Source organism: Pieris rapae, chromosome 19 (assembly GCF_905147795.1).
Source record: "Pieris rapae chromosome 19, ilPieRapa1.1, whole genome shotgun sequence".
Classification (NCBI taxonomy): domain Eukaryota; kingdom Metazoa; phylum Arthropoda; class Insecta; order Lepidoptera; family Pieridae; genus Pieris; species Pieris rapae.
In genome coordinates, this window is record NC_059527.1 from 6,222,897 (window position 1) to 6,249,496 (window position 26,600).

The 26,600-nt window shown below is 31.1% G+C and overlaps 1 protein-coding gene across 1 annotated transcript in view; it reads left to right on the forward strand.

Annotated features, from left to right (window-relative positions):
• LOC111001311 (fasciculation and elongation protein zeta-2) overlaps window positions 1–26,600 on the forward strand; it is a 46,430-nt gene that overhangs the window by 10,070 nt on the left and 9,760 nt on the right. Inside the window, exon 2 of the mRNA XM_022271175.2 lies at window positions 25,749–25,857. Within this exon, the coding sequence (XP_022126867.2) occupies window positions 25,749–25,857 (109 nt within the window). The remainder of the gene's footprint in view (window positions 1–25,748; window positions 25,858–26,600) is intronic.

The window sequence follows — 26,600 nt, forward strand, 5'->3', positions numbered from 1 at the left end:
TCTCAGAACAAACCGCCTATAAATTGTTATAGTGCTGAAAACAACTGTTAAATAGAAGATATGATATCGTTACCAGAGACTATTTTAGGCGAAGAACAAAAGAAGCAAGTGATATTATCTAATCACTGCACTGCTTTCATACGCTGATAAAATAAGATAATATTGGTACAATACTGCGATTTAGGGCAATTCTGCATATTTCTGAAAATAATGTGTATAAGATTTTAAAATAAAATCATTTCATCAAAAAAGCAACATAAAGAAAATCATGCTATAAAAATAAATAATAATAATACAAATTTATTCTATATAAATACAAACACATGTCACAATTAACATTAAGTAATTAAAAAAACAATATATATATATACATACATATTACCCCCACGGGTAAAAGCCTCTTCCAAGCCAGTCCACAATTTTCTATCTCCAGCCATCTTTGCCTCGCCGTCCATCTGGTACAAGGCCAAGGACAAAAAAAAATAAACACTTTCTAGTGTTCATTCTTTTCTCCATTGGTCTTGGATCCTCAGATGTCTCTGTTTCAAGCAGCAAGGCAAGGTAGGTGATCAGCCTCCTGTGTCTGACACACGCCGTTGTCGTCGCTTTTTATCGAAGACATGCCGTTCTTTTTGGTACCATTCACAGTACGAGGTTGTTAAAAGGACACACAGACAGACCACTCCATCTAGGTGCAGCCGGGATTCGAACCTACAACCAGGCGTTGTGACGTTTAATCTGCTAGGCCAATACTGTTTCAGAAAAATAATATAAGAATTCTTTTTTTTAAGTAGTAGTTATTAATAAATTCTTAATATTATTTGTTGCTTTTTTTAATTTTATTCTTTTGTTTTTCTTTTAAATGTAACTTTGTCTTTCAGTGCTTGTTTTCTGTTTTTTATTTAATATGTATAATCTGTTTTGGCTTTGTGTATTGTATTTGTATTTTGTATTATAATATGTATTAAGTAGCAGTTAGATACTTATTTAAAAAAAAATATAGGCCATTTTTCACAACCTCTATATTTAATTAAGGTTAAATTTGGCTATCTCGGGGTTACATATTTATAAAAACGTCAATCAAACCATGATTGTAAAACAAAGGCGCGCTATATTTTTGTATTTTATCCTCAAAATATTACGTGAAACAGTCGTGCACATGACACATCGCCATATGCCGCGGTTTCCTTGAAATTGCCCACACATACATAGTGTGTATTGTAACAGCGTACGACATTTTGTTATTTATATAAGCAAATAATGATTATCAAATAGAGCAGTTGATTCTTATTTGCGCAACTCTTTCTTTTGGTAACGGAAAGCGAGATTGTCCTAAATTGAAATCGTCTCCTTGAAATGCATTTATTTATTATATACCTCGTTACCTCATACATACATATAAAAGAGTACATAAGTGTCGTACAAGTCGTACACAACGACAGGCTTACCGCTACAAAGTTGAAGGCTACAAGCTATTTCTTCCAGGCAATTTGCATAGTATTTCTTGTAAAAATGTGTAGTATATAGGCCTACTTTAGAACAGAAATCGTATTTATTCAATACATGAATAATACAGTTTAAAACGAATTAATTTATTTACACGTAGTAAGTAATTAAAAATAAAAAAGCACTAGAAAATACTAAACGTTTGGTCCCTGTGGCAGTGTACCTTTATTGCTGGGAGTGTGTCCTAGCTGTATTGCGATACCTATTCGTTGAGCTAGGAAAACACCAGCTCTTGGGTCACCGGTACTATCTACCAGGCGCAGACTACTATCTTTAATTAGTGCCTGTACTTGTACCTCAAGACCCAAGAGTCTCTAATCTAAATAGAAAATAAAAATCAAAGTAGTTGTTTACTATTTTTTTGTCCAAGGGAGATGAAACGGGGCAGTAGGATTTTCGTATAATCTAGACTAGCCTAGGCATATTGTATAGGTACGAGATTAAAATTAGTGGCGATACAAACTTTTTAGGTATAGTAAATTCTGAATTATTTGTCTATCAATAAGACAAGTAGGTGATCATCCTATGCTTGGCACACGCCGTCGACTTATTGGGTCTAAGGCAAGAGGGTTATCTCGCGATGTTTGCCTTCAGCCGGGGTTCGAACCTACGACCTCAGGCCGTAGGCCAAAACTGCGAGAAAACTTTATAAAACTAAGAAACAAGTGATCTCAACAACGCTGAATGAATTTCACATTGAATATGACGAAGCATAATGCATGGCCCAATTGATTCAATCGTTTGTTATGACGTTTTAAAAGCGATGATAAATGATTGTCCTGTGACGCATGAACTGATTATTATTATTTGTCTAATATATTATTTTTTAATATTAATGCTTTGACTAGAATGTATAACCTGCAACTTCAGGCAACCGTCAAAGTTAAAAAATAATATAATACTCTCAATTCTAGACCAAACTTTTAAAATTTGTTTTAATTTTCTATGTATTAATTATTATTACTATGTAGGTTACGAATTATAAATACATTATATTTGTGTGTGTATAAATACAGTGGTATAAATAGTGGTTCTCAATTGGTATAAGAATCTTTAAAATAAATTTTGTAGATCCAGAAATTACACCATGATCCAAACATTACCTCATAAAAAAAATTACGAAGTCGCCATCGAATTCTCTTATATATAAAAAATCTTATTAAAGATTAAGTTCTAATTTCAAAAATAATTATGCTATTAATACCTGATTAGTAATTCATAATTGATAATTGAGGATTCCAATTTTAATATTCCTACAGACGACTCGGTACGAAGTATTACGTTGTTCTTTTAGAAACAACAATTCTTTATTTTCTAAGTGGATCATATCTGTCCCGGACGATCGTAAAACGTCTAACGGATAGTTTATTTATTCAATGCCGACTAATCACTGATGGGGCCATATTTCATTCTCCACGGCATTTTCTAATCTCTCCAAAAGCTATATTTCTTTTAACAGTTTATCGTAACAAGAGAAACTGTATACCGCTGACCTTACGTCGATCAAAAATAGATGTTTGAACCTGTAAATGATTTTCAAGTGAACCTTAGTGGCAACTAGTAAAAGCTTTTTTTATCAAAAAGTTCGTGCGCTTTTAAAAAAATCTACGACAGGCATTTGGATATTGAAACTAGTTAGGTATTTAGTCTTTTGACCAAACGGTACACAAGAGATATGAAAGGTGATTTCTAGATCCAGTACGATCCTTCTAAAGCCAAAAATAGCTGTCTTTACTAAGAAAATTCAGCATTCTAAATTCGAAACTTAGAATTAGATTATAATGCTTGTTAATAAATGCTTGTTGTTGTTAAAAATTGCTAATAAATGCTTTATATAGGGCAGTGTACACTCACGTTTGCATAATAAAATTATATTTTGTTTACAATTTCAAAAATCGAATAAAAAACTTGAAGAAAGTTGAGTTCAGTGTGAGGGGATCAACTATGTCAACCATACCTGATATAGCTTTCGTTAATGTTTAATAAAATAAGATATGCCTGCTGTAGTGTTAAGTTACAACCTGTTTCTCCCAATATACGAACACCTGCTATCGTATTCGTAATCTAACACAATATCTCTTCAAAATATTTCTTTTGAAAATTATTGTTAGCTATTGTTTTCTCGGCCTTTGCATACATAAAACCACTTGCTACAATATTTTTGGTCTGAGTCCTCAGACTTTTGTATCTGTTTCTTAATCAATTCGCAATCTAAGCAAGTAAGTGATTAGTCTTCTGTGTTCAGACACGCTGTTTTGGGCATACTGGTTTGTCCATGTTTTTCTTCACCACACGACTGTTAACGTATATAAAATCCATCGGTACACGGCATTTGAACCTCAGACTAAATCCCATCCGGCCATCACTGCTTATCTAAGCAATACTTAGCATATAAACCTGGCAATACTTCCTTTAAGAATTCTATATTTAGTCAAAACAATTTGCAGTAATAATTCACAACTGTGTAAGTTATTGAAGAATCCCATTTCTTTATTAGAACGATTACTGTGACATCATTGTAAACCTAATCCTCTGTCAACGAAGGCCTTATCCAAATGGAATCAGAACGTTCGAGAAAATAAGAAATCGTCAATAGCTCACAAACATACAAATATACAATAGACAAACTCTTATTTCCCGGTATGATTTACGAGAAACCTGTGTACGAAAAGTTTATTAAGAAAACACGGTTTATCTTCTTGCTAGCTAAAGCTTTATTGGCAAATAACTGGAATCATGGTTAACGCTTTAAAATTTAACTGTTGTTATTGGGGTCAATGTTATCTAATTTTACACGATATACTTGATTGATGGATGCTATAATCTATATCAGTTCTAATGGTTTTTGTAGTCTACGCTACCGGAGATATCCGTTATCTGTAATACAAATTGACAATAAACTCATTTGTCAATTGTTTACCGAAATTTCACATATGGGACAACATCAAATTTTACGGAATCAGTAATAGGAATTTCGAAAATTGCAATTAAATAATAGTGTATTTGTTGTCATCATGATATTATTTATACCTTAGTAATGGTACTGGGATGGTGTAGTGATATGCTCTCAAACATTACGTTAAAGCGAGGACAAACAAACACATGTAATAAGTAAGAAATAAGCGCTAACCAGATCTATCCTAGAAAACCCCGATATCGCACACAGATACCGAGGGGACTATTTTGTATCGAAGAAATCGTACAATTGCGGGAAACTTCCGCGAATAAACATAAACTGCAATTGTAAAAAGCAACTAGAAATATAATAATAAAAAAATAAGTATATTAAGAATGCAAGGTTCCTATGGAGTTTTTCACGTTTTATTGTATACATATTAGCTCAGTAGCGAAATGGTTAACCATAATAAATTTGAATTTAAAAAAAGAACGAAAGGCCTATTTTATTGTGTATATAAATTAAATTATAAATCCTAGCCATAGATAAGCGTCATAGATACAATAAACACAGCTGTTTTTGTTTATCTTTCGTGGAATTTTTTCGCCTTTACCTCAACGATCCCAGTTGTTTATAAATACGTGCTCATTCGCGATATTTACGTCATTCCATCTGGATTGTTTGGATGACTAAATATGTTGAATGACTAGTACAACTGCGGCTATATCTGCATTTAAGAGACTATATAATCAAAATTGTTTTTTTCAAGGAAAATAAAAAAAAATCCTAAAGACAAATATAATCAGATTTTGTATAGAAACGGTGCCTCCGGTTGTCCCAACATCTGATGTTAAGTGACACCCATGGACACTCAGTATCAGGGGCCGGTACGCTCTTTCCCTGTCAAATTGGTTCGGAAATATATCAGTGGGTTTCACATAGTAGTGGTAGTTTAAATTCCTTCTGTTGAATATACATTTACAGTAGTTTTAGTCTTAATTAACTAAATCATTAACTAAACATAACAATTAAATAAAATTTACAACTTTCTTAACCTACTTGCAAACCTACCTACATAACTATGCAAACTTGTTGAAAATATACAGTATCTATTAAATATCGACCTGCGACATTTAATCCTTTTATATACTAACATAGTATATTGCTCACGATGAATAAGTTAATTGTAGGGAATTCATGAAACAATGAGGTACTCATATGATATCATTCCTTGACAATCATGTTGACTACTAATCACTAATATGTGTTCTACGTTGGTATTCTGACTTCCAGCTATATCGATCTTAATATCTGCTGAGTTGATTTCGTACGGAATCGTACGGTACAAAAACATTAAAGTTAGATACATATTGACATCGCTAGTGGAAGTTACAGAGTACCAGTGCTGTTACATATAATTACATTATTTTGTATACACATCTCAATTATGTATTTTAAAATTCCATTGATATACACGAATTTGTATTTATTTACACTTACCTTAAATATACCTATAAAAATGGTTACACCAGGTATTAGGCCATTTGCGGCCTTATCGCTAAGAAGTGATTTCTTCCAGGCAAGCACAGTATGTAATAAAAATAATACAAAAGAATCTAGACTTTATATTAATAAAAAATATCTTAAACCCTAAACATTATAATCACGAGCTTTCAATATTAAGAAAATACAGAAGGTTAAATATAAACGAAATGAGAATTGCTGAAATAACGAAGATTCAACCATAACCTTGCTAAAACAAACTCTTTCAAGGACGTCGTCTGTCGCCTTTCATCCGGTCGTTTCAATAGACCCTCTGCGCATGCTCGGTTTAGGGACAAAAAGTTCAAAGAAAATGATTTATGGTCACAAGTTCTTGTGCATACACTAGATTTTGTTGCAGTTAAAAGCTTACCTTAGCTCGTAAATATGCTCTTTTTTGTTTTGTTGCTCTTGAGTCAAAAGATTTACTATTGCAAAGAGCTTTTCCCACAATTTAAAAGGATTCTCTTCTAGCCAAGAAAGTTAGTTCAATATAAACTTGTGAACGGCAATCACACATGAATTTGAAATGTCTAGTCAATGTGAGTTATTATGCGTGAATTAAATATCAGTCAATTTATTACAAAGAATTGATTGCGCTATAATCTCGTTAAATCTTAACGATTTCAGTTTCAGTAAATTACGATCATTTTCCCTGTCAATTATACCTATATTATGCCAAGCTATGTAATTATTTTATTAACATACCTAACTAGCGGACCCGACAGACGTTGTCCTGTATGATATTTCATGTGATTAGGATATTAAACAAGGTATGAAATTACTGACTGTAGCGCCATCTGCAGGGATGGTTTGTGAATCCAAACCATCCGGACTCCACCCTAACCCATACAAAAAAAGTCCTTCAAATCGGTGCAGCCGATTAAGAGGAGTACGCTAACATACACACATAGAGTAGAATTATATTTATGTAAGCTATCCTATCTTTTTGGTTAAACTGCACATGATGCAAATTTGATTAAAATTCGGTTATGTAGTATACGAGTCCATAGCCGACAAACAACGTGACGCGTAATTTATATATATAAGATATACGTCAATATAGACAGGAGCACAAAATCTGAGTTGTATTTTCATTACGATTTTCTATTAATATTTACAGCAATCTTCATATAAATACTATGAGCATTTATTAAAATAACTTTAACATTTCTGATACACAAGTAATAGGATGCTCAATCGCTTTTTGCGTCTTGTATTTTAAGTTTGGTATACATCTAAAGTATATCTACGTATGTATCAAATTGTCATTACACACATTAGAACATTAACTAAAACTAAAACTTGATGCTTTAATGAAATGTTCCAGCGTCGGTCAGTCGCTTCCCTAAGAGAACATCACTTATAATTATCGCAGACGTCAGTCTGAATGTAACTTAGCTAATCGTCTTTCCGAAAATAGTACGGAATTTCCTTTTGCACGGCGCTCGCTTCTGACAGTAAGTTATTTGCTGAAATTGCATACTTTATCGTTTATTTAATAATTTAACTGTTCTAGCTTTACGATTATATAGACTATCTAGAAGTGACTGCTGTTAGAAGATGCCGTGTTTTATTTCTGGAGACTTAGAGAGTATGGACACTCACCAAGATTATTAGAGCAATCGTTGCGAAGAGCAAACTGTAACACTGTGATAAAGATTCCAATTCGTAAGTAAAAAAGTAAATTCGAATCGTCTTGGCTGTGACAAATTTATACCAAATATTGCTGAAATAAAATATAGTTAACAGTTTAAATGCGCATCTTTAAATACAATTAGCGGTACATAGCAGCTAGAAAATTAAATAAGTTTCGACACTGTGTAAAATGATCAAAGGCCCGCGTCTTACATAAAGTAATTAAAATCTTATTACAGTGGTCAACGTAGTTGTCTTGGCGCAGTGGGGATTAAATTATTGCAGTAATGAAATTAGCTCTATATAATACGTATTTATAATAATTCACTGCACATTAGAAACGGTTGCCGAGTGCGTAATGACTTTGATGCACATTCGCCGATATAGACTAGGGGATTTATTTATGTTTTTTTTTAACAAACGGGCAGGAGGCTGATCTGATGTGATAATCATGGACTCTCTAAAATTCCACATGGTTCCAGATGGCCTTTGCAGAATAGATAAGTTCTTTTCTTGAAAGACGGTAAAATGACTTTTGCGTCACTTACTAGGAGCATTTTAGTGTTAAATAAGGTGTGGCAGCATTAATTACCTGACATATAAACATATATGGTTGAAGTTTACATATAACGCGACTGAATAAAGTAGCTGTGACTTCGCAATTTTCCCGAATTATTTCGCTCGCTTTACTATAGTATAATATATTGGCAAATGATACTATAAAGAAAAACACTTTTTTACGGATTATAGTTATGTATTATTGTTGTATTTAAACTTATAATTATTTGTACATAATTTTAAATTTAAAATAAAAATAAAAATTTTTGTGTAAAAGTTATGTAAATAAAAGACAATACTAAATGATGCTATAATAATATATATATATATATATATATATATATATATATATATATATATACTATAATAATACGGACATTTTTTTTAAATTTTAATTAGTACAAACCATTTAATGCTCTTTGGCTTTATTTTTAAATCAGAGTCCTTGTGTGATGTAAATGATGTAATTCACAAGTTGTAGCCTACGAAGAAAGCTCGTTGGACCGGACCGGATACCGGTTTGACCACTGATCCTGCATAACCCCGTCCACATGAATCATTTTCGGACAATAACTTAGCAATCACGATACGGACCGTAGTTCGAAATTTAAATTCAAACTTAGAACAGGACATGCAAGGTATACATTACTATTGAGAAGATAAATACAATATGTCGAAGATGATGGGTACTAAAATAAAATATTTAGATAAAAAATAATTTCATTTAAAAACAAATAATTGACCTGAAACGTGTAGGAGTAGTCTTCAATACTTTTAAACCCATTATTTTATATTTATCAATATATTAATAATTTAAAAACCAGATCCTACCAATCTGTGTATTGCATATAAATAGGTATTATCCAATTCAAAATTACCACCGAAAATAAAAAGCGCTTCAAAGACGTAGGCGTTTTAATAACTAACAAAAATTATAATTACTTAATTACAAGTTAATTATATCTTTATGTCAATTAATTACACTTAACAGCTTACATTATATAATATTTTCTTATATCAAGATTCGCAATGCTGTATTTGGAATTTATATGCATTATGCAAAAGGATGTTTATGTAATGATACTGTGACTTGTGGGCGGAGAAAGTATTGATACAGTAAACACGGTAATGTAAAACTTCTTACAGATGACTTCGATTGGGTTCGATTGCCAGTTAAGTGCATATAAATAGTTTTGTTAGTAAATTAATAGAAACGTATGTTTTCAATTATTAAATTAAGTACTAGCTTTATAATATGTAATTTTTAATTATATTTAATATTATTTTACGCAAGATTTCATTACACTGATAACTTTGATTTTTCTCATAATAATATCACCTTGACGTCCGCCGTTCCACAACTGCGCGTTTTAAATGCAGTTTTAGCCGCGTATCACCACTTTGTGGAACCAGCTGCCCACATTTCCGAACCAATTCGACTTAGGGCCCTTCAAGAAAAGAGCGTACCAATTCTTAAAAGCAACGCACTCGCAAGCCCTCTGCGGTATCACTTAACATCAGGTGAGCCTCCTGCCCGTTTGCCCTGTTCTATAAAAAAAATATAAATAATATATTTTTTATACAGATTGTGTATGTTACATAATTTCAGGTTAGGTGAGGCACGGTACAAAAAGGCTAGATAACTCATTAAATTTAGTACAAATTGATGTAATTATATCTATTGCCACTTTGGATGTTACACCGAGGTTATCATAATTTCCTAGTAATCCCTATCCTAGTATTTCTTATCTTATGTTTACAATCACACAAATGGTCAGCAAATGTTGAGATATGTTTTGTAGATATTGATTACTTTGTTAAGCGTGTATGTTTCCGAGTTACATGTTTGTGTAAGGAAATCCTTTATCAACCACCAACAAATATTATAACCATATATAACAACGATATTAGAGTGGTCCTTTCATGGTTGTTATACGCGAAATCCACATACAAAAACAAATTTTTTATATTCAGTCTATGTATTACATATGAACTTTGCATTCCGAGGAAAATTAGTTTCACAGAATGTTTAGTTTTATTACAATAGTTTTCATAAGAATAATATTGAATTGCTCAATATTATTGAGCAATTCAGCGGTGTTATAGTAAACCAATTGCCTCATAAAACATACAAAACAGTCACTTAAGCAATTTAATATACATTTTCATTACAGTCGAAACAGTTTACGATGACATCGTTTAGAACAACATACCGGTTATATTGACCAATATCAAAAGTCCTGGCTGAATTCTATGTATTAGGTACTTAACAACGTTATCGACTGTAACGACTATCGCTTTTTACGACCAAATAAGTAGTCCCTTCGATGTTCAGGCAGATTTTGACTGTATTCGATACATAAATCTTAACACAATTGATAGATACATGTTATGTATGTATGTTCATTCGAAACGCGCTGCAGATTGAGATGAACCGTTTAAAGATGGGCCATTGAGCTAAGATATATAATTATGCTAATAAGAATCATATTCGACACTTTACATTACGTCAAAAACGTGTTAAACTTGATCTACGGGGAATAGATAATGTTTATTATTTTGGAAAATATTTTATTTAAGTGAAAATCACATAAAACATTATGATTCTGCAATTTTCCATAGTGAGGAGAAACCCGATATATATATTTAGATATATATAAAAGTTCGGAAACGGGTGTGAACCTTATCTTTCCCTCCCGACCTCTTTGGATTTTGCCCTTTTTGTTTCTCTAGACTCCTGTATCATTATTTTCTTATAGAAAATCACTGATATATAGAAAAATAAAACTGTTCACAATACACGGATTAAAATAAATACATTTGTGTAGGCGGTAATCTTCAATATTTCTTTGGCATCACGTGCATTCAAGAAGCCTAATAAAACTCTTATCCAATCACTCCAATCGTAATGACCCTGTCTTGTATTAACACGTTTCCGACATTTTGTATTTTCAAACAAAATAGGAATGTCTTAACTGAGTCTTGATCTATACTAAGAACGATCCATTAAGCATAGACTGACTACCGTATGTCATTTGTTTTTTGAAATGTTTTTAATCGAAAAAATCACGTTCAAAAATAGAATTTCAAACCTATACTGATATATAGTAGTTATATAGAGTAGAGATTCAATACGCAGACTCTCGTATGTCATTTGTTTTTAATAGAAAAAATCACGTTCAAAAATAGAATTTCAAACCTATACTAATATATAGTAGTTATATAGAGTAGAGATTCAATACGCAGACTCTCGTATGTCATTTGTTTTTAATAGAAAAAATCACGTTCAAAAATAGAACTTCAAACCTATATTAATATATAGTAGTAATATAGAGTAGAGATTCAATACGCAGACTCTCGTATGTCATTTGTTTTTAATAGAAAAAATCACGTTCAAAAATAGAATTTCAAACCTATACTAATATGTAGTAGTTATATAGAGTAGAGATTCAATACGCAGACTCTCGTATGTCATTTGTTTTTAATAGAAAAAATCACGTTCAAAAATAGAACTTCAAACCTATATTAATATATAGTAGTAATATAGAGTAGAGATTCAATACGCAGACTCTCGTATGTCATTTGTTTTTAATAGAAAAAATCACGTTCAAAAATAGAACTTCAAACCTATATTAATATATAGTAGTAATATAGAGTAGAGATTCAATACGCAGACTCTCGTATGTCATTTGTTTTTAATAGAAAAAATCACGTTCAAAAATAGAATTTCAAACCTATACTAATATGTAGTAGTTATATAGAGTAGAGATTCAATACGCAGACTCTCGTATGTCATTTGTTTTTAATAGAAAAAATCACGTTCAAAAATAGAATTACAAACCTGTGCTAATTAATATAAGAGTAGAGTTTATTTAAACACTTATCCCAATAACTACTGATTCGGATTAATTATATCGGAATAATTATTGGTTGATGATTTCGTTCAGTAGTTACATATTAGAACTTTAGATGGCAATTCTGTCGCATAACGTCTTGTGCAGTAAACGCATTTTTTTTAATTTATATTATCATTAGCACGTATACAGTGTGAATATAGATTGAATAATAATTAATTTATAAAAAAGTTTCACTTCTGACATAATACTTTGTAGGCACGCAATTTTTTTATATCTAAAGTTAATCAATAAATGGAAATAATAAAAACTGTTCAAAATATAGGAAATTATAGCATGACCGAATTACGCTTGACTTACTATATGCCGGAGATATTTTGTTAACAATTTGTTAGAGCTGTCGTAGTAATTAACTGCACTAACCACGGTGAAAGCTTGTATGGAGAAGCAGTTCATCATTGTTAAGCCCTGGTACATTGAATGTCTTTTAGGTCAATTGGACACTTTTGAATGTATCACAATATAAGCAATGTTTTTTTTAGTTATATACGATGACTATGTAAAAATTAATTTACACGTAAATATAAATCTTAACACAAACATTATTACAATGTTAGTTCAAAACAATAATTAAATAATCTTGCTTTTTGATTAATCGCAGCAATTAAATATTGGACATTTGTGTGTGGGATATAGATAATTAAAGCATATTTGTGTGTATATGTCACATAGACAATCACTTTCGTAGAGGAAGTAACAGACTAGCGAAACGATAGGTAGAAAAGTAACTTCCTATATTTATTTGCGAATCACTGCCGGTGTTGGTATTTCAGTATTGTATTTATTCACACAATAAGTTGACATTAAATACTGCACGAAAATTGCGATAATATACATTTTGATTTCTTTATTGGAAAAATAATGTTGTCACTTTCATTTAGACAAATATCAAGAAATACTTTTTTGCATTATATAGAGAAAATAATAATTTTGATTGTGAACAAGATTTTCTTTTAAATTAAAATTTATAAAAACTATGTTTTGCCGCTTTCTGGTATCTTTAAGGACTCGTCATGCTCCTAGCATGATGCACCTTACAAACATTTTGTTAAACAAAATTGGCGATTTAAAATACGGAGTTTCTTGATTTGAGAATTGGCAATAAATGTAATTTTAGAAGCACAATTTTTTTACATATATATATACGTAACAAAAATATGCTTCTATAATAATAAATTACATTTTGGTTTTTGCATACAAAAACAATCAGATTTTTTTTGTTTTTTTCATAGACTGGAAATAGTCACAATTATTCAATTAAGAATAAATCGCATCTTCCCACACTTTTATTCACATTATTCTTTAACATATGGCGAGGTCGCTGGCCCTTTGAGCAGCGATAAACGCCATTTGTACTACTTTTATTTCCATTGTTCGTATCGATTACTTTATCTAGAACATTTTAAAATTATATACCCTAGGGTTATAAACCGGAAGAATAGGGCCGACGGCAGCCTGTAATATTTTTTAAAACTATTGTATATTGTAAATAATCTCATGAACTAGTTAGCCGATTTCAAAAATTATTTGACAATTAAATTGCTACATTATCCCTAAGAAGCGAGAAGACTGAGCTATTATTTAGCAGTATTAACAATTTTAACCATAAAGTTTATTTTTATCTATTTTTGTACGTATTGTATTGGCTTTGTAAATTGTCTGAGTGTTTTCTTCTGTATAATATGTATATGCGTAGATGTAAGACTACTTATAAATAAATAAATAAAATGATTAAAAGTCTTTTTATGGCGATTTATCTACTCGCGTAGACCAGAAACAATAAAGTGAGGTATAAAAAGTTTCAGCATCTTAAGCGTTAATATCAATTAGATCGCATTAACGATGAAATAAACGTAAAAACCGATTAATGTCAATCGAATTGCCATCTGGGCGACATAGGGGCGACCTAAATAATATATTCAGTTCATGTGTTTTAAGTATTTAAGCATCAAACATATTTCTGTGTCTATAGCAATGCGACTAGTGAAAAAAAAAGGAATGGTCAAAATAAATAATTAATAAAATAATAATTTTACTAACAGTTAAATGACTGTATGGTAGTTATCTATGAAATTTATTACCATAACACTTCGTGTGATACTCTGCGGGCGTTCGACCTTGTGTAGGCGTAAAATAAAATTCGATACACGGTCGTGTCAATATTTAATTTAAATTATTATGTTCACAAAGTCCGTGCATTCATCCGAATATTTGTATTTTATCCATCAAAGCTAAGTTAAAGCTGGAATAAATTATAAAAACTTATAGTATATAATATACCGTCCAGTTTACTATTGCAAATTATATGTTATACATTAAATCGAGCTCACGTAAAATAATATTAACATAAATGCTTGCAATACCAGCGCTGTACTATGTACCAGCTTCCACTTGTTTGAATTCAACGAAGAGCTATTCGAATCGTAGACGGCCAGCCACTTTCCGAGCGGCTTAATTCCTTGGCGTTGCGTAGAGAAGGTCACTCTGAATATTCTAACACACTATCCATGGAGTGTTCAGAGTTTAATACCAGCAGCTGAGTTTCATCATCGGACGTCAAGGCGGAATACGAAATAACACCCGTAAACATCGTTCCACAACGCACTTTAAAGGCAATTTCCACGATTTTGAACCAACTGCCCACTGAAATGTTGCCAAGAGCTTACCAATAAAGACCAAGAGGCTAAAACGTTTTAAGTAAACTTCACAAATCGATAAGAAACTTGTACTGTCAAAGATCTTAGTAGCTAATACTTGACAAAGGTATCGCTATAAGGGTGCAGCCTTGTTCGAACTTTCGTTTACTTCAAATGGGCCTAGGGGGCGCTGTTTTATGCATACACACATCTTGTATTATAAAACTGCTTCCCAAAGATATAATAAATATATAATCAGATGATTATTTATTACCATTTTTCATGCGAATTTTCAGAATCATAAAACTACAGTAAATCGAAACTAAAACAGTGAATACGTATTCAACTAAAGCTTTTCAAAATATTAAGCATTGTGTTATAAAAATATTTTTATGAGCTTGGCAACAATTTGTAAAATGTGAATTTATTATCTGTTTCAAATTATTTTCTATTGTAAATTATTTTTTGGGATGAACAAACTTTCTTTGCTTTTATTAAGTATATTGTTTTTTTAATATTCTCAAAGTTTTTCAAAAATAATACTCGATTTTAAGTTACGATTTATAAGCACAGTTTAGATGAACCTTCTTAATTTAAAAGTAATGTTAAAAATACAATAAAAAGCATACTTATTGAATGACAAACAGCTAAACATAATTATCACATATACCTTATATTGACAATTGACAAGATACCATTTGTCAATTGGGCATCATTACCATCAGGCAAAATACCTGGCCATCCACAAAAAAAAATTAAAGTTTCGAATTGTAAATTGTATAAACTTCACCTCACTATTTCTTATGACATAATTGCATAAGTAGGCGTCTTTAAGGTGAAAACATATGTTAATGCGTTGTATTGACATGCGCTTAAATGTTTGAATGATTTTACTTTTTACTTTATATAAAATTAAAATTACTACATATAAGGTTATGAGCGCATTTAAATCTCATACGATGAAAAATAGCGAAGTAATTAGTGCCTAAGACCCAAACTGTCGTCAGTGTGTTAGGTACAGAGAGGAAATAATACGTTTTCTAGATAAATTATTTAATAATTCTTCTACAACTATATAACTTTAAAAAATATTTTTCTATTGTATCTGTGCCAAATCATCTCCTTTGAAAGAAAGAAAAGCTTGAATGTGTAAAGCCCCACAGTCTACATCTCATCATTCAATTAAACTTGAGGTTTATAAAAAGTATAAAAAGGGTAATTCATCAAACAGGTCCATTTGAAAAAAAAACAGAGAAGTTACACAAAAACATGTCTTAAAAAAACTTCTGTCTAAAGGTCTCGTGGCATATGGTATTATTACAGTCTTATTAGCGCTAATTATAACTCGTAAAAAACGTATCGGATTTGTTTTCAGCGCTGTCTCGACTCTGAATTGTACTCTTAGGTCTGTATTCTAGAACAATATTCAATATGAAATCTAGGTTTTTGTTTAAAAACATTTTTTTTTCTCATATTTAACAGCGCTCAAATTTACTTGCGACTCAGATTCAGAAATGAGAACCCAAACGAACGAATTTATTTGATTTTGACGTATGTCAAAATCAAATAAATTTGTAACGTTGGATAAAATGGGTGAATTTAATATTCTGCCTGTTCGTTTAGGTGTTTTATACAACGCTCTCAAGATTTTTAGCGTGTAAGCGGTGAGCGTAAACTGACTTCCCGCCCCTGACTTTAACACTTACACATTAAGGTATCCATTATTAGAACTTTTTATTAAGGAAATGGGTTAGTCCGCCTACCTGATCGCTTTGTGCCATACCTGCTTTCGATAAAAAATGTAAACACTCTATTTTTAAAGCTTGTGATTAATACTGTATGTAGTTTTCACCATGTTTTGTTGAAGAAATTTTAAACTAATTTGTGAGATATACAAATACATAGTTTTATTATTGCGACTTAGCGATATAATGTTCAATGACATTGTTATTAAACACTATGTTTTGGTATTACGTTTATAGTAGTCTACAAAATATATTCGTCAAAATTGGGATAAGTGAGGAAAAGGCGCGAAGCGAGCAGTCACAGATCACTAATTTTGTTAATTTCATTAGGCATTCTATTTTTAAATTTTGCCATAGGGTAAATTTTTATGGTTCCTAATTTAAACACACACATGTAGGTATTATAAAAAGACCAATAACATCAACTTCTAAACCCCGCGATGCGATTGCATCGGTGAGGAAATGTGATATCAGGTGTACTAAATATGCAGATTTGCAGAACTATTTCTATAGAATCGACCCAGAGCGAAAGAGAGAGAAGAATCTAAACGATTGACAAACTTAGCACTGTAATATACATTAAATATTTTTAAGTGTGCGTTTAATTAATGAGTTCTATATTAAAATTATATAGTTTTACGTAATCCTAAGTTTTGGATTCAATCCAAACTAAAATTTAAAAACAGATTACATCGAATAACATTTGTATTTTTTGGCTAAAGAAATTAAGATTAAGTATTTCCATAACAAATCATTTGGTAGCTAAATAGGTACGCATTATAAATAAGACTTACTTAATTAGTGAAGCAATGTGTTGTCACCTTTATTGGAACAAAAAAAAACTAGCAAATACGAATTTAAATTCAAGAGACTCGGTCCAAAATTTATTCTTTACAGAAATACCCCTTTGAACGAAAACGTTTGAAATTGGAACATAATGTGCCGCTTCAGATTATTCAGAATCCGCATATCTATTCGCTGTGGCCCCATTCATTCACTCCGTGACAAATAAAAAACTCACTCAGGACTGATATAAAATTCTAATTTTGAATCTCCCCCGCTGTTCTGATTTTAAAATGAGCGCCATTATATCATTTTAGTTCGCAGATTTTTGTAATCTTAACTCTGTATTAAAACATTTGTCTTTGTAATGTGGCAATTGAAGGCAATTATTTATGTTTTATCTATTATTTTAAAAATACCTGAAATAACCTCATAGTTTAATAATTATAAATGTTATTCAATATATATATATATAAGATTTTAAATTACGGTTGCTATAGTCGGCTAGTCTCGTATTGAATATCAACTTCCAACTTCCAATTGTGATTTCGATTCTGCCTTCAATATTGAGTGTTTAAATTGCAACGCTACGAAAATTAATAGAAATACATCGAAATTATTTTTATTATGTAGATTAACACACTATCACAGCAAAGAGGGCGCACTAATTGCACTTAGGATGCCTATTTCTTTCAGCCACTACTCGGCTTGGGAGAAATTTATATAGGAATATGTTTTTTTATATAAAAGGGTGGCAAATAAGCATACGGGACGCCCAAAAAGGGCAGTCATATTACATGTATATTGTATACATAATACATGGTCTTCAGTACATGCTTCAGTTTCTTTAAGACTCAAAATCAATCTCACTAAAATAAAGAGCCTGACAATTCTTGGAACATTATAGTGGTAAAGCTTACAAAAACATTCTTATCGTTTTTGGAGGTGTACCAGCATGTCATATTCCTCGCCATAGCTTTGCGATTAATACATAGACTGTTTAGTAAATAATATTATAAACATGTAGCATATTTTATATAATAACACATTGTGGTTACCACGGCAACCGTGGTTGCAAATGGACGACCTTGCTTTGTATGAAAATTACCTACTTAAGTATTCATATCTTTTTGGATCAATAAATGTTTTACTTTAAAAAATTATTCATTCTATGTTAACTTACAGTCTCCTTGCGAATCGTAAAATAATATTTATACTACGGCTAATAACTATAACTTTCTTAAACAATTAATTTATTTAATATTAAAAATTAAGTATGTTACATACATCATAGCAAGAAGCAAGCAAGGAAATTTTGTTTGGAAGTACTTAGACCAAAGTTGGCGTTTGTCAGGCACAGAAGGCTGATCACCTACTTGCTTATTAGAAAACAAATAATTACAAAACAGATACAGAAATCTGAGTTTCTGTTTATTTTAAATCATATTAACTAATTTCTATTGAATACTCAATGACTCGGCACAAGTAGGTATGACGTTTTAAAATTACGAGAAAAGCACGTCAGCATCTAGATCTAGGTTAGTAAACGAGTTGAGTACTAAGAAGATTTCCTTAGTAAATATGAATAAAAACGCGGCGAGGATTTAATAAAATAAAATAAAATTGTGCCTTTGGTCAACAAATATATTCCAAGAGAAAATTTTGATTTCCGGCCAATATGACGACTTTCGCATTAATGCGAATATTGTAAATAATACATTTAAAGCAAATGTATTATTTACAATATTTTTAATGTAATGTCTGCCCTAAACAATGGACGGAAGGCCAAACGTCCTTATTGTCCTTTTTTATATATATAAATATTATAGTATATATTAGTATCCATAGATTATTTTCATGCTCATCTTAAGTACGCATACGCACTATTACGAATGTTTACGGTGTGATGAAAGGGGACTGAGTACTTTAGTTAAAAGGCCGGTAACGCACCTACTAAATATAACTCAATGAGCTCCGATTACTGCCTTTTTTGGGCTACTTATTCTACATAAAAAAATACATTAATAATAAGTGCTCGAACACAAAGTAAAGTTTGATAGTGTTAAGTTTTTTTTTTTGGACAATGATAGGTTTGTAGATTTGAGTCCCTCCTGATCTTAAATGATATAGCCACCCAATTGGTTCAAGGCTCATAAGTGTGCAGGCCTATTAATTTTTCGCTTTTTTGATCTTTTTCGATTTCGCTTTTTGCACAAACATGATTCATGGTGCAGTTAGATATTTGTTTTGTCAAAGTTAACCGTGTTAAGATAATACAGTTTGAACTTAACCTCATTTCTTATCACTATTATAACTGTCTTATCTATTACACGAATTAAATGGTATATAAAATAAATACCGATTTCTTCGAGCACCACATAATTTGAATATTTAGTAAATGGGTTTGGTACTGTTATTGTCATTTAACGAATAAACGCTTTAGAAATATAGTTTTAATCTATGAAGTTACGCTAGTACAAATGACTTGTATTTGTAAAACAAACCGCTAAGTTGCGAATTAGCTAGCGGTATTTTTTATACCAACAAGAACTGGCTTTGTGCTCGCCGCACACCATATACGGGACTAAGATTGCTGCGGTCAAAATCCAGTCCAGGCGAGATTCTTCGAAGCGGGATTTCTTTCTGATTTAATATCCCCCGTCTGGATTTTGTAGCCATGAGGAAAACTTTGTATCAACGATAATACTAAACACAGTACATGTTCTTAATTTAAAAATGGAACTAAAATTTTAAAATGTGAATAAAAAATACAATGTGTTAAAGAAATAAATCTTGGAACAATAGTGAATTTGTAACCACTTTACCATAACGATTTAAATTGCTGATTACCGTTGGACTTCGCGTCTATTGTTTAGTTTTGAAAAAAGAACGGTAAAAAAACCACTCTTGACTGGCCAGTTTTAATTTGTATTGTAAAAGTGTAATATAATCAACAATATTTATCTACTTTTAATGAAAAACTTCAAAATTATTCGCCTTTATTTTCGCCACACATCTTACGTAATCTTTTAATCAAGTATACCGAAAAGTATATCTATTTATGAATGATAACAATTATGCAAACCACACAGTCCGCCATTTTTGCTTTCTCGCAAAAAGTTATGAAATAATTCCATTTTCAAAAACTGCACAGAGTAGACCAAAATCACGTTTTAAAGATCGATCAATCTTTTTTTAAAACGTAATTTGAATCTGCCCAGCCTATATTTAACAAGTCAACACCGGTGACCTTTTATAGTCATCTTGAATATTCACAGCGTAGGATGTTGAAATGAATGAGGATGACCTTTGAGAACCCCACCTGATATTTGAATAAGACTATGAGAAGCCGAAGATATGTAAATTAAAATAGAGTTTATATGAATCTTACTGACATGACTATGAATTGGACATGTCTGATCCAGTTTGGTAAATTAAATATGGATTATAATTACATTAATGAATTACTCAAATATCATATTTATTAACTGGCGGCAGCTCAATATGATTACATTTTTTGAGTCATGTTAATTAAACCTTAAATAATATAGGTTATAGCGCGGAAGTCAAATAATTCCTGAAAATAATTCTTTTGGGTACAATAATCACTAAAAAATACATTTGTAAAAGTCTTAATAGACTGTGGTAAATAAATAAACTTCAAGATTTTTTCTAGAAGAGAAGTAAATAAATAAAATTAAACAAATCAGAGGCGCTACAACCTTCTTAGGTCCAGGTCTCAGATTTCTGTATCTGTTTAACGAGCAATCCGGTTTCCTCACGATGTTTTCCTTTTGAACAAATTTTATATGCGCACATGGAAAGAAAGTACATTTGTAAATAGCTGGGGATGAAGACCTTATGAAGTCACTAGACCAACACTGCTCCTAGAAAAGTAGTTACGATATATGTGATGTCGTAATACATTTTATCTAACAACTAAAAAAATGGACATGCTAACGGAACTGTCGCCATATTAGTTAACGAAGGTTTCACTTGTTTTTTGGAGCTAACCATTTTTGTATACGACCACGCATGAGCACTTTGCTAACTTTTAAAAGCTTTAGTTTCTATTTAAATTTATTTTTGAATTGTTCCATAAAGACCAGTGTAACCCAAGACTATAAAAAGTTAGTAAAATTTCATGTTTTTTTTTAAATCCTATATCTTAGTCTGTGTTTAATAAATTAATATTATTTATTTTGCGACACCGCTGTCATGCACAACATAAATACGTCGAGCCATTGCTGCAACACTGGTGCCACGGTGAAACTCGTACTCGTAAATAATGCGATATTTCATGTTTTCCAATTTAATAATACAGTGCCACGAAGAAAAATGATAAAAACGGGATTTAAATGAATCGTGGCTATCAAAAAAACTCTTTTGAATGAAATAAATTAATATATTTTTAATGATTTCCCGTGTTCAATTATAGTGAGTTTTTCTTCACCGTTCGTAAACCAATCATAGTACATTGTATTATACATACATAATTGACGATTCGATAATATTGAATCGCCCAGTGTCAGACGTGTCATTAATAAATCACTCTCTAAACATATAAATTAATAAACAATATTGTTTATTGACATTACTTTAATAGTTATTAATTAAACTTATTAGTAAATATGTGAGACAATTCACCTTATTCATAATTGTATTTGAAATAAATAAAAATGTAGTGTTACTTTGTAAATAAATAAACAATGAAAACAATCGGATTTGAAAGTGCGTAAGCTTGACACTTCATTGTCGATTACATTTTGTCAGTTGTCATTACAATGGAATGCTTGAAAGGAATGTTTCTTTTTTTATTTATTAAAAATCAAAGTTAAAAGTTTTACTGTTATTTTATTTTTGTTCTCCTACTAAAATCTTTCCGATTCTCCCCTTTTATTGTTATTGCAATTACTAATAATAATTTGTCGCCTCATGATTATATAATTAGAAAAACACGATCTAATGACGCATAAAAACCGTATGAAACAAAACACCAATGCAAATTAAAAACTCAGGCCACATGCGGTATTCAGCTTGTCATTATGATCATAACAGGCATAATATTACATTACTAAAAATAGACGGTGTTAATCTAACACGTTCTTATTAGAAATCTTATTATACCACCTTTAAAAAATCTAATTTATTTTTTCATTAAAAATTTAGTTTTGTATCGCTCAGCCCGGTCAATTTATTTAGCCTCGCCTTTTTTAAGCTATCGCGAAATATGCTTTAAAGGAGTATTAAGAATATCCACAGCATAATCACCTGCAACATGAGCACACCCTTCATACACACCTTCACGTATATACGTTCACAGTTACACAGCCGAGTTCGGTATAACGTAGTTAAATTATTATTTTTTTCTTTTCGTAAATGTTTCAACCCTTTTATTTATATGAAGCAAACAAAAGTGGTAGAGCATTTTTTTAACTACAACCTTTTAAATCGGGGACAGCTTTTTCTATGAGAGAAGTAGTCCTTCTGTGTCTGACACACGGACTTTTTTGGGCCTAAGACCGGTTTCCTGACGATGTGTTCACCGTAAGAGCGTGCTAAATGCGCACATAGACAACATTGTCTATGTGAGCATTGTGGATCCTCGACCTCGAGAAGAGTTGCACGGTAAAGCCAACACTGCTGTACTATATTTACAAAACCTTGTCATATCCTCGAATAATACATGTTTTTTATTCCTAATTACACCCACTTAAATGGGTATCCATTGGCTGGGATAAATGCCCTTTTTAGGGTCCGGAGGCTCGTTTGCCCCCATATTAGTAATACAAATATTTATATAGAAAGTATTACAACGATAATAAGAAATATGTATCAACTAGTTATTATTCTTAAAGTAGGTGCCTCATACATGGCGCGATTGTAACTATATATGATAACATGGCGTCGATAAGCCACTTTCATAACGCTTAAGGTCATAACTTATCAACACTGAGCAGCAGCTACATATTTGCAAGATGATTTTATTAAGAAAATATGTTCTCAATAATATATAGGTGGTGCTAATATTGTATAGAATTTATATTATTCTTTTAGCTAGCTTAAATACCTAAGGTGACGTTTAAATGAGTTTATATTTTTAAGATACAAATATTTTATACGCAGAACTTATGATCACGTTGATACCTAATCCGCTATTCTACTATTAACATTAAATTGGAAGTGGATATTTTACTGTAGATAAAGACGTGGTGAACATTAATAATTATAAACACCGTTTTGATCGCATTTAATATTTTAAATCACAAAGGTTTTTCTTTATCCGTAATGAAATTCCCACATTCGATACGGGAAAAGGAAGGCAATGACAAAAAGGAATGATGATTCAACTTAATGACTTCCTCGATCGACGCTTGTCACTTTACTCATGCCTAAGGTGTTGAAGTCTGTTAATATTGTCTTTTATTTTTGAAAATTTACTACAAAATTTAATTGGATTATCTGTCGGATTGAAAATTGGATCACAATTTGAATTTGGAAATAAATTTATCTATGAAACAAGAGTATTAATATGCGTATCAGATATACTCTGTATGTGTGATAACCATGAGTCAGCCGGAGACACAAATTGCCGCCAATTTGTGATCTCGACGCGTCATACTCAATTGAGGAATGTCATTACATATACTGTATATCATACTTTATAATTTTATGACTGTTTACTCTTAAGATTAGATCTTGACTCACTATCCATAATAATTATGGTTTTTTGTAAACGCAAGCGTATAAATAGAATTTATTAAAAAACTTGAAAATAATATAATCAATTCAATTCTATTACACATTTTAAGGGATCGTATATGTAATTTAAAAATAACAACTAATGTTACCAATTATCTATTACATAAAACTGGGGAAAGAGAAAGAAAACTTTTTATTTTCACGGTAAATTCAAGACACTGAATAACAAAGAAAATTCCACCTCAAGCAGGATTCAATTAAACCTATTATCAAAATAGATTACATTTATAAATAATGAAATATTTATTTAAAAAACGAAAACCGTGTAAATAGGTACAGTGTAAACTTTTTAACTAAAACGGTGTTACATCGTCCATAAAAGACGAGAACGCTTATTAAAACAGTACAATAAGACTATTTTATTATTTACCAATATGTAGGGTAAATCTTTAAAAGTAGGTAAATACATGAAGCGTATAATAAGATTATAGCTCATTGCACTTATGTGATTAGGCGTCTGGCCGTATCAAGTTGAACCCGTTTGATATGTGCGATAATCCTATTACTGACGTCGCCTTTACTTGCGAATATATAGCAATTATAAAATAATATGTTTATACATTCATTCGTTAACTTGTTATAAAAGTTTGATTCATGAGAAACATGACGTGAATCTATGGCATGTGTCAATTGTCATCTGTCAACGTTATACCGCCATTAAAACCGCGGTGGTGTAATAAGTAATTGATAATTATCGAAAACGTTTCTAAATTGCGTCTTTTGAAAATAAAATGTTTTTCAGCTTTTATTACCTCTAGATTGAATATTGTTAAATTAATAGTGAATAATGAATATGTTTTGGTCTTCGCAAGTTTTTCAAATATCTGATGTAACTTTTCACACGCGCTTCGGCGTTTAATACTTATTTGACGTAGTAAGTACATTCTTATATCTTGTATAAAGCATCCTATTTGCACATTCTGTCTCTTTCTTTCAAATTATGTTTATGCTGTGAGGAAAAGGGCTAATAAAAGGCAATTTCATATAAGAAATAAATTAATATTTTTACATATCGCTTTTAATGCTTTGTATGTAAAGTTAATCCAACAAAACAGATTAAAACCAAGCATTGATTCCCTGCGGGGCACTCGTGCAGACCTTGAGTAGTAAATAATGTAATTGGGAATGGCGCAATTACTACGTCCCAGCTGTAGATGTACTGGATATTGTGGGAACAAGTATACGATTTGCTCATACTGCAATAATAAAACCTCCTTTCTTATTAAAAAAAAATAATTTAAGTATTTCATCAATTAGCTATAAACTTTAAAATTTGGCCTATTGTATTTATTATTTATTAATATTTTTATTGAGCTCCAAATTAGTTTCAACTTACACTATAGTAAAAAGGGTTTAAAAACTGAGTAGTGGCCTATCAAAAAAGGTTTTGTAGAAGGCTATTATTATTATTTTTAGTACATAAACCACAAGTTCAGCAAAGTTTTTCTTACAAAAATTTAACGTTCACATATTTCACTTTGAATATGTTGATAACCTCTTACGAGGGGAAGAATTACACAAAACATTGCAATATATCAAAAATAGAGAGAAAATATGTATACGACACTTTCGAAACTATTTTTATCGTTCTTCATAACGTGGTCATTTTTCTTTCGGATATAAATAAACTAATACGCCGTGTCAGCTTGACTATCTATTTAAGAGATCAGACGAGATTTAAATTAGCCGAGATTTAAGTCGCTCTTGGGAAAGTTTTTATTGTAATTTACGATGTTTTTAATTAATAATTTGATTTATCTTGTTACAGGATGTGGTGGACTATTACTGGGAATTTCGGAAACATCCTGCCGATAGATTGGACCAAGTCCTTTTCACGGAAAATGCACATTCCAACATTAAATCTAAGTGATAAGAAGGTAATATATTAAACTTGATATTTACATGTTATATACGTATTTAATTTAATTAACATTTGTGGAGGACACTAGTCGAACGTAACGATAACTTAATAGCTGAAAATCAATAATTTAATTATTTCTTTATAACTTTGTTGTTTATTAATATTAAAATATTAAAACTGAAACAGCAATACGAGTATCATAATGCAGACAGAGAAAGACACATTCAGAATTTTAAGTGTGACCTGCTGCGCTGAAATACATATAAATTACTTTTTTTTTACTTTCAGCAAATGTAGCATTTTATTTATTTGTTTAGCCTTAATGTAACGGTTCGGTTTTCATGTTTTTACGGGAAAGTTAAAAAATTACTCTTTAACAATTTACTACTTTTTTTGTTTATATAGACTAGAATAGCCAGGTTCATTACACTTTAAATAAAAATCGATTGTGTACTTTGGGAAACTCCAAATCAATATTTATAAACTACTTGCTTATATGAAATAGGTATGAATCAACCCAAAGGGTTGATAGCGAGTTGAGCTACCGGAGTTTCATGACACTTCAAGTGACTTAATTTTTAAATTTATATTTCAATTATTTTTTAATATAAATAGCTTATTTTTTTAATAAAATAGCATCTAGCATCTGTTGTCGCAGGGCTCCATAGATGGTGGTTTATTCACTATATTCAACCATCACATGCCCTATTACCTTCTGTCATAGCCTGTCATCCTCGTATCAAAGACAAAGTTCGATCA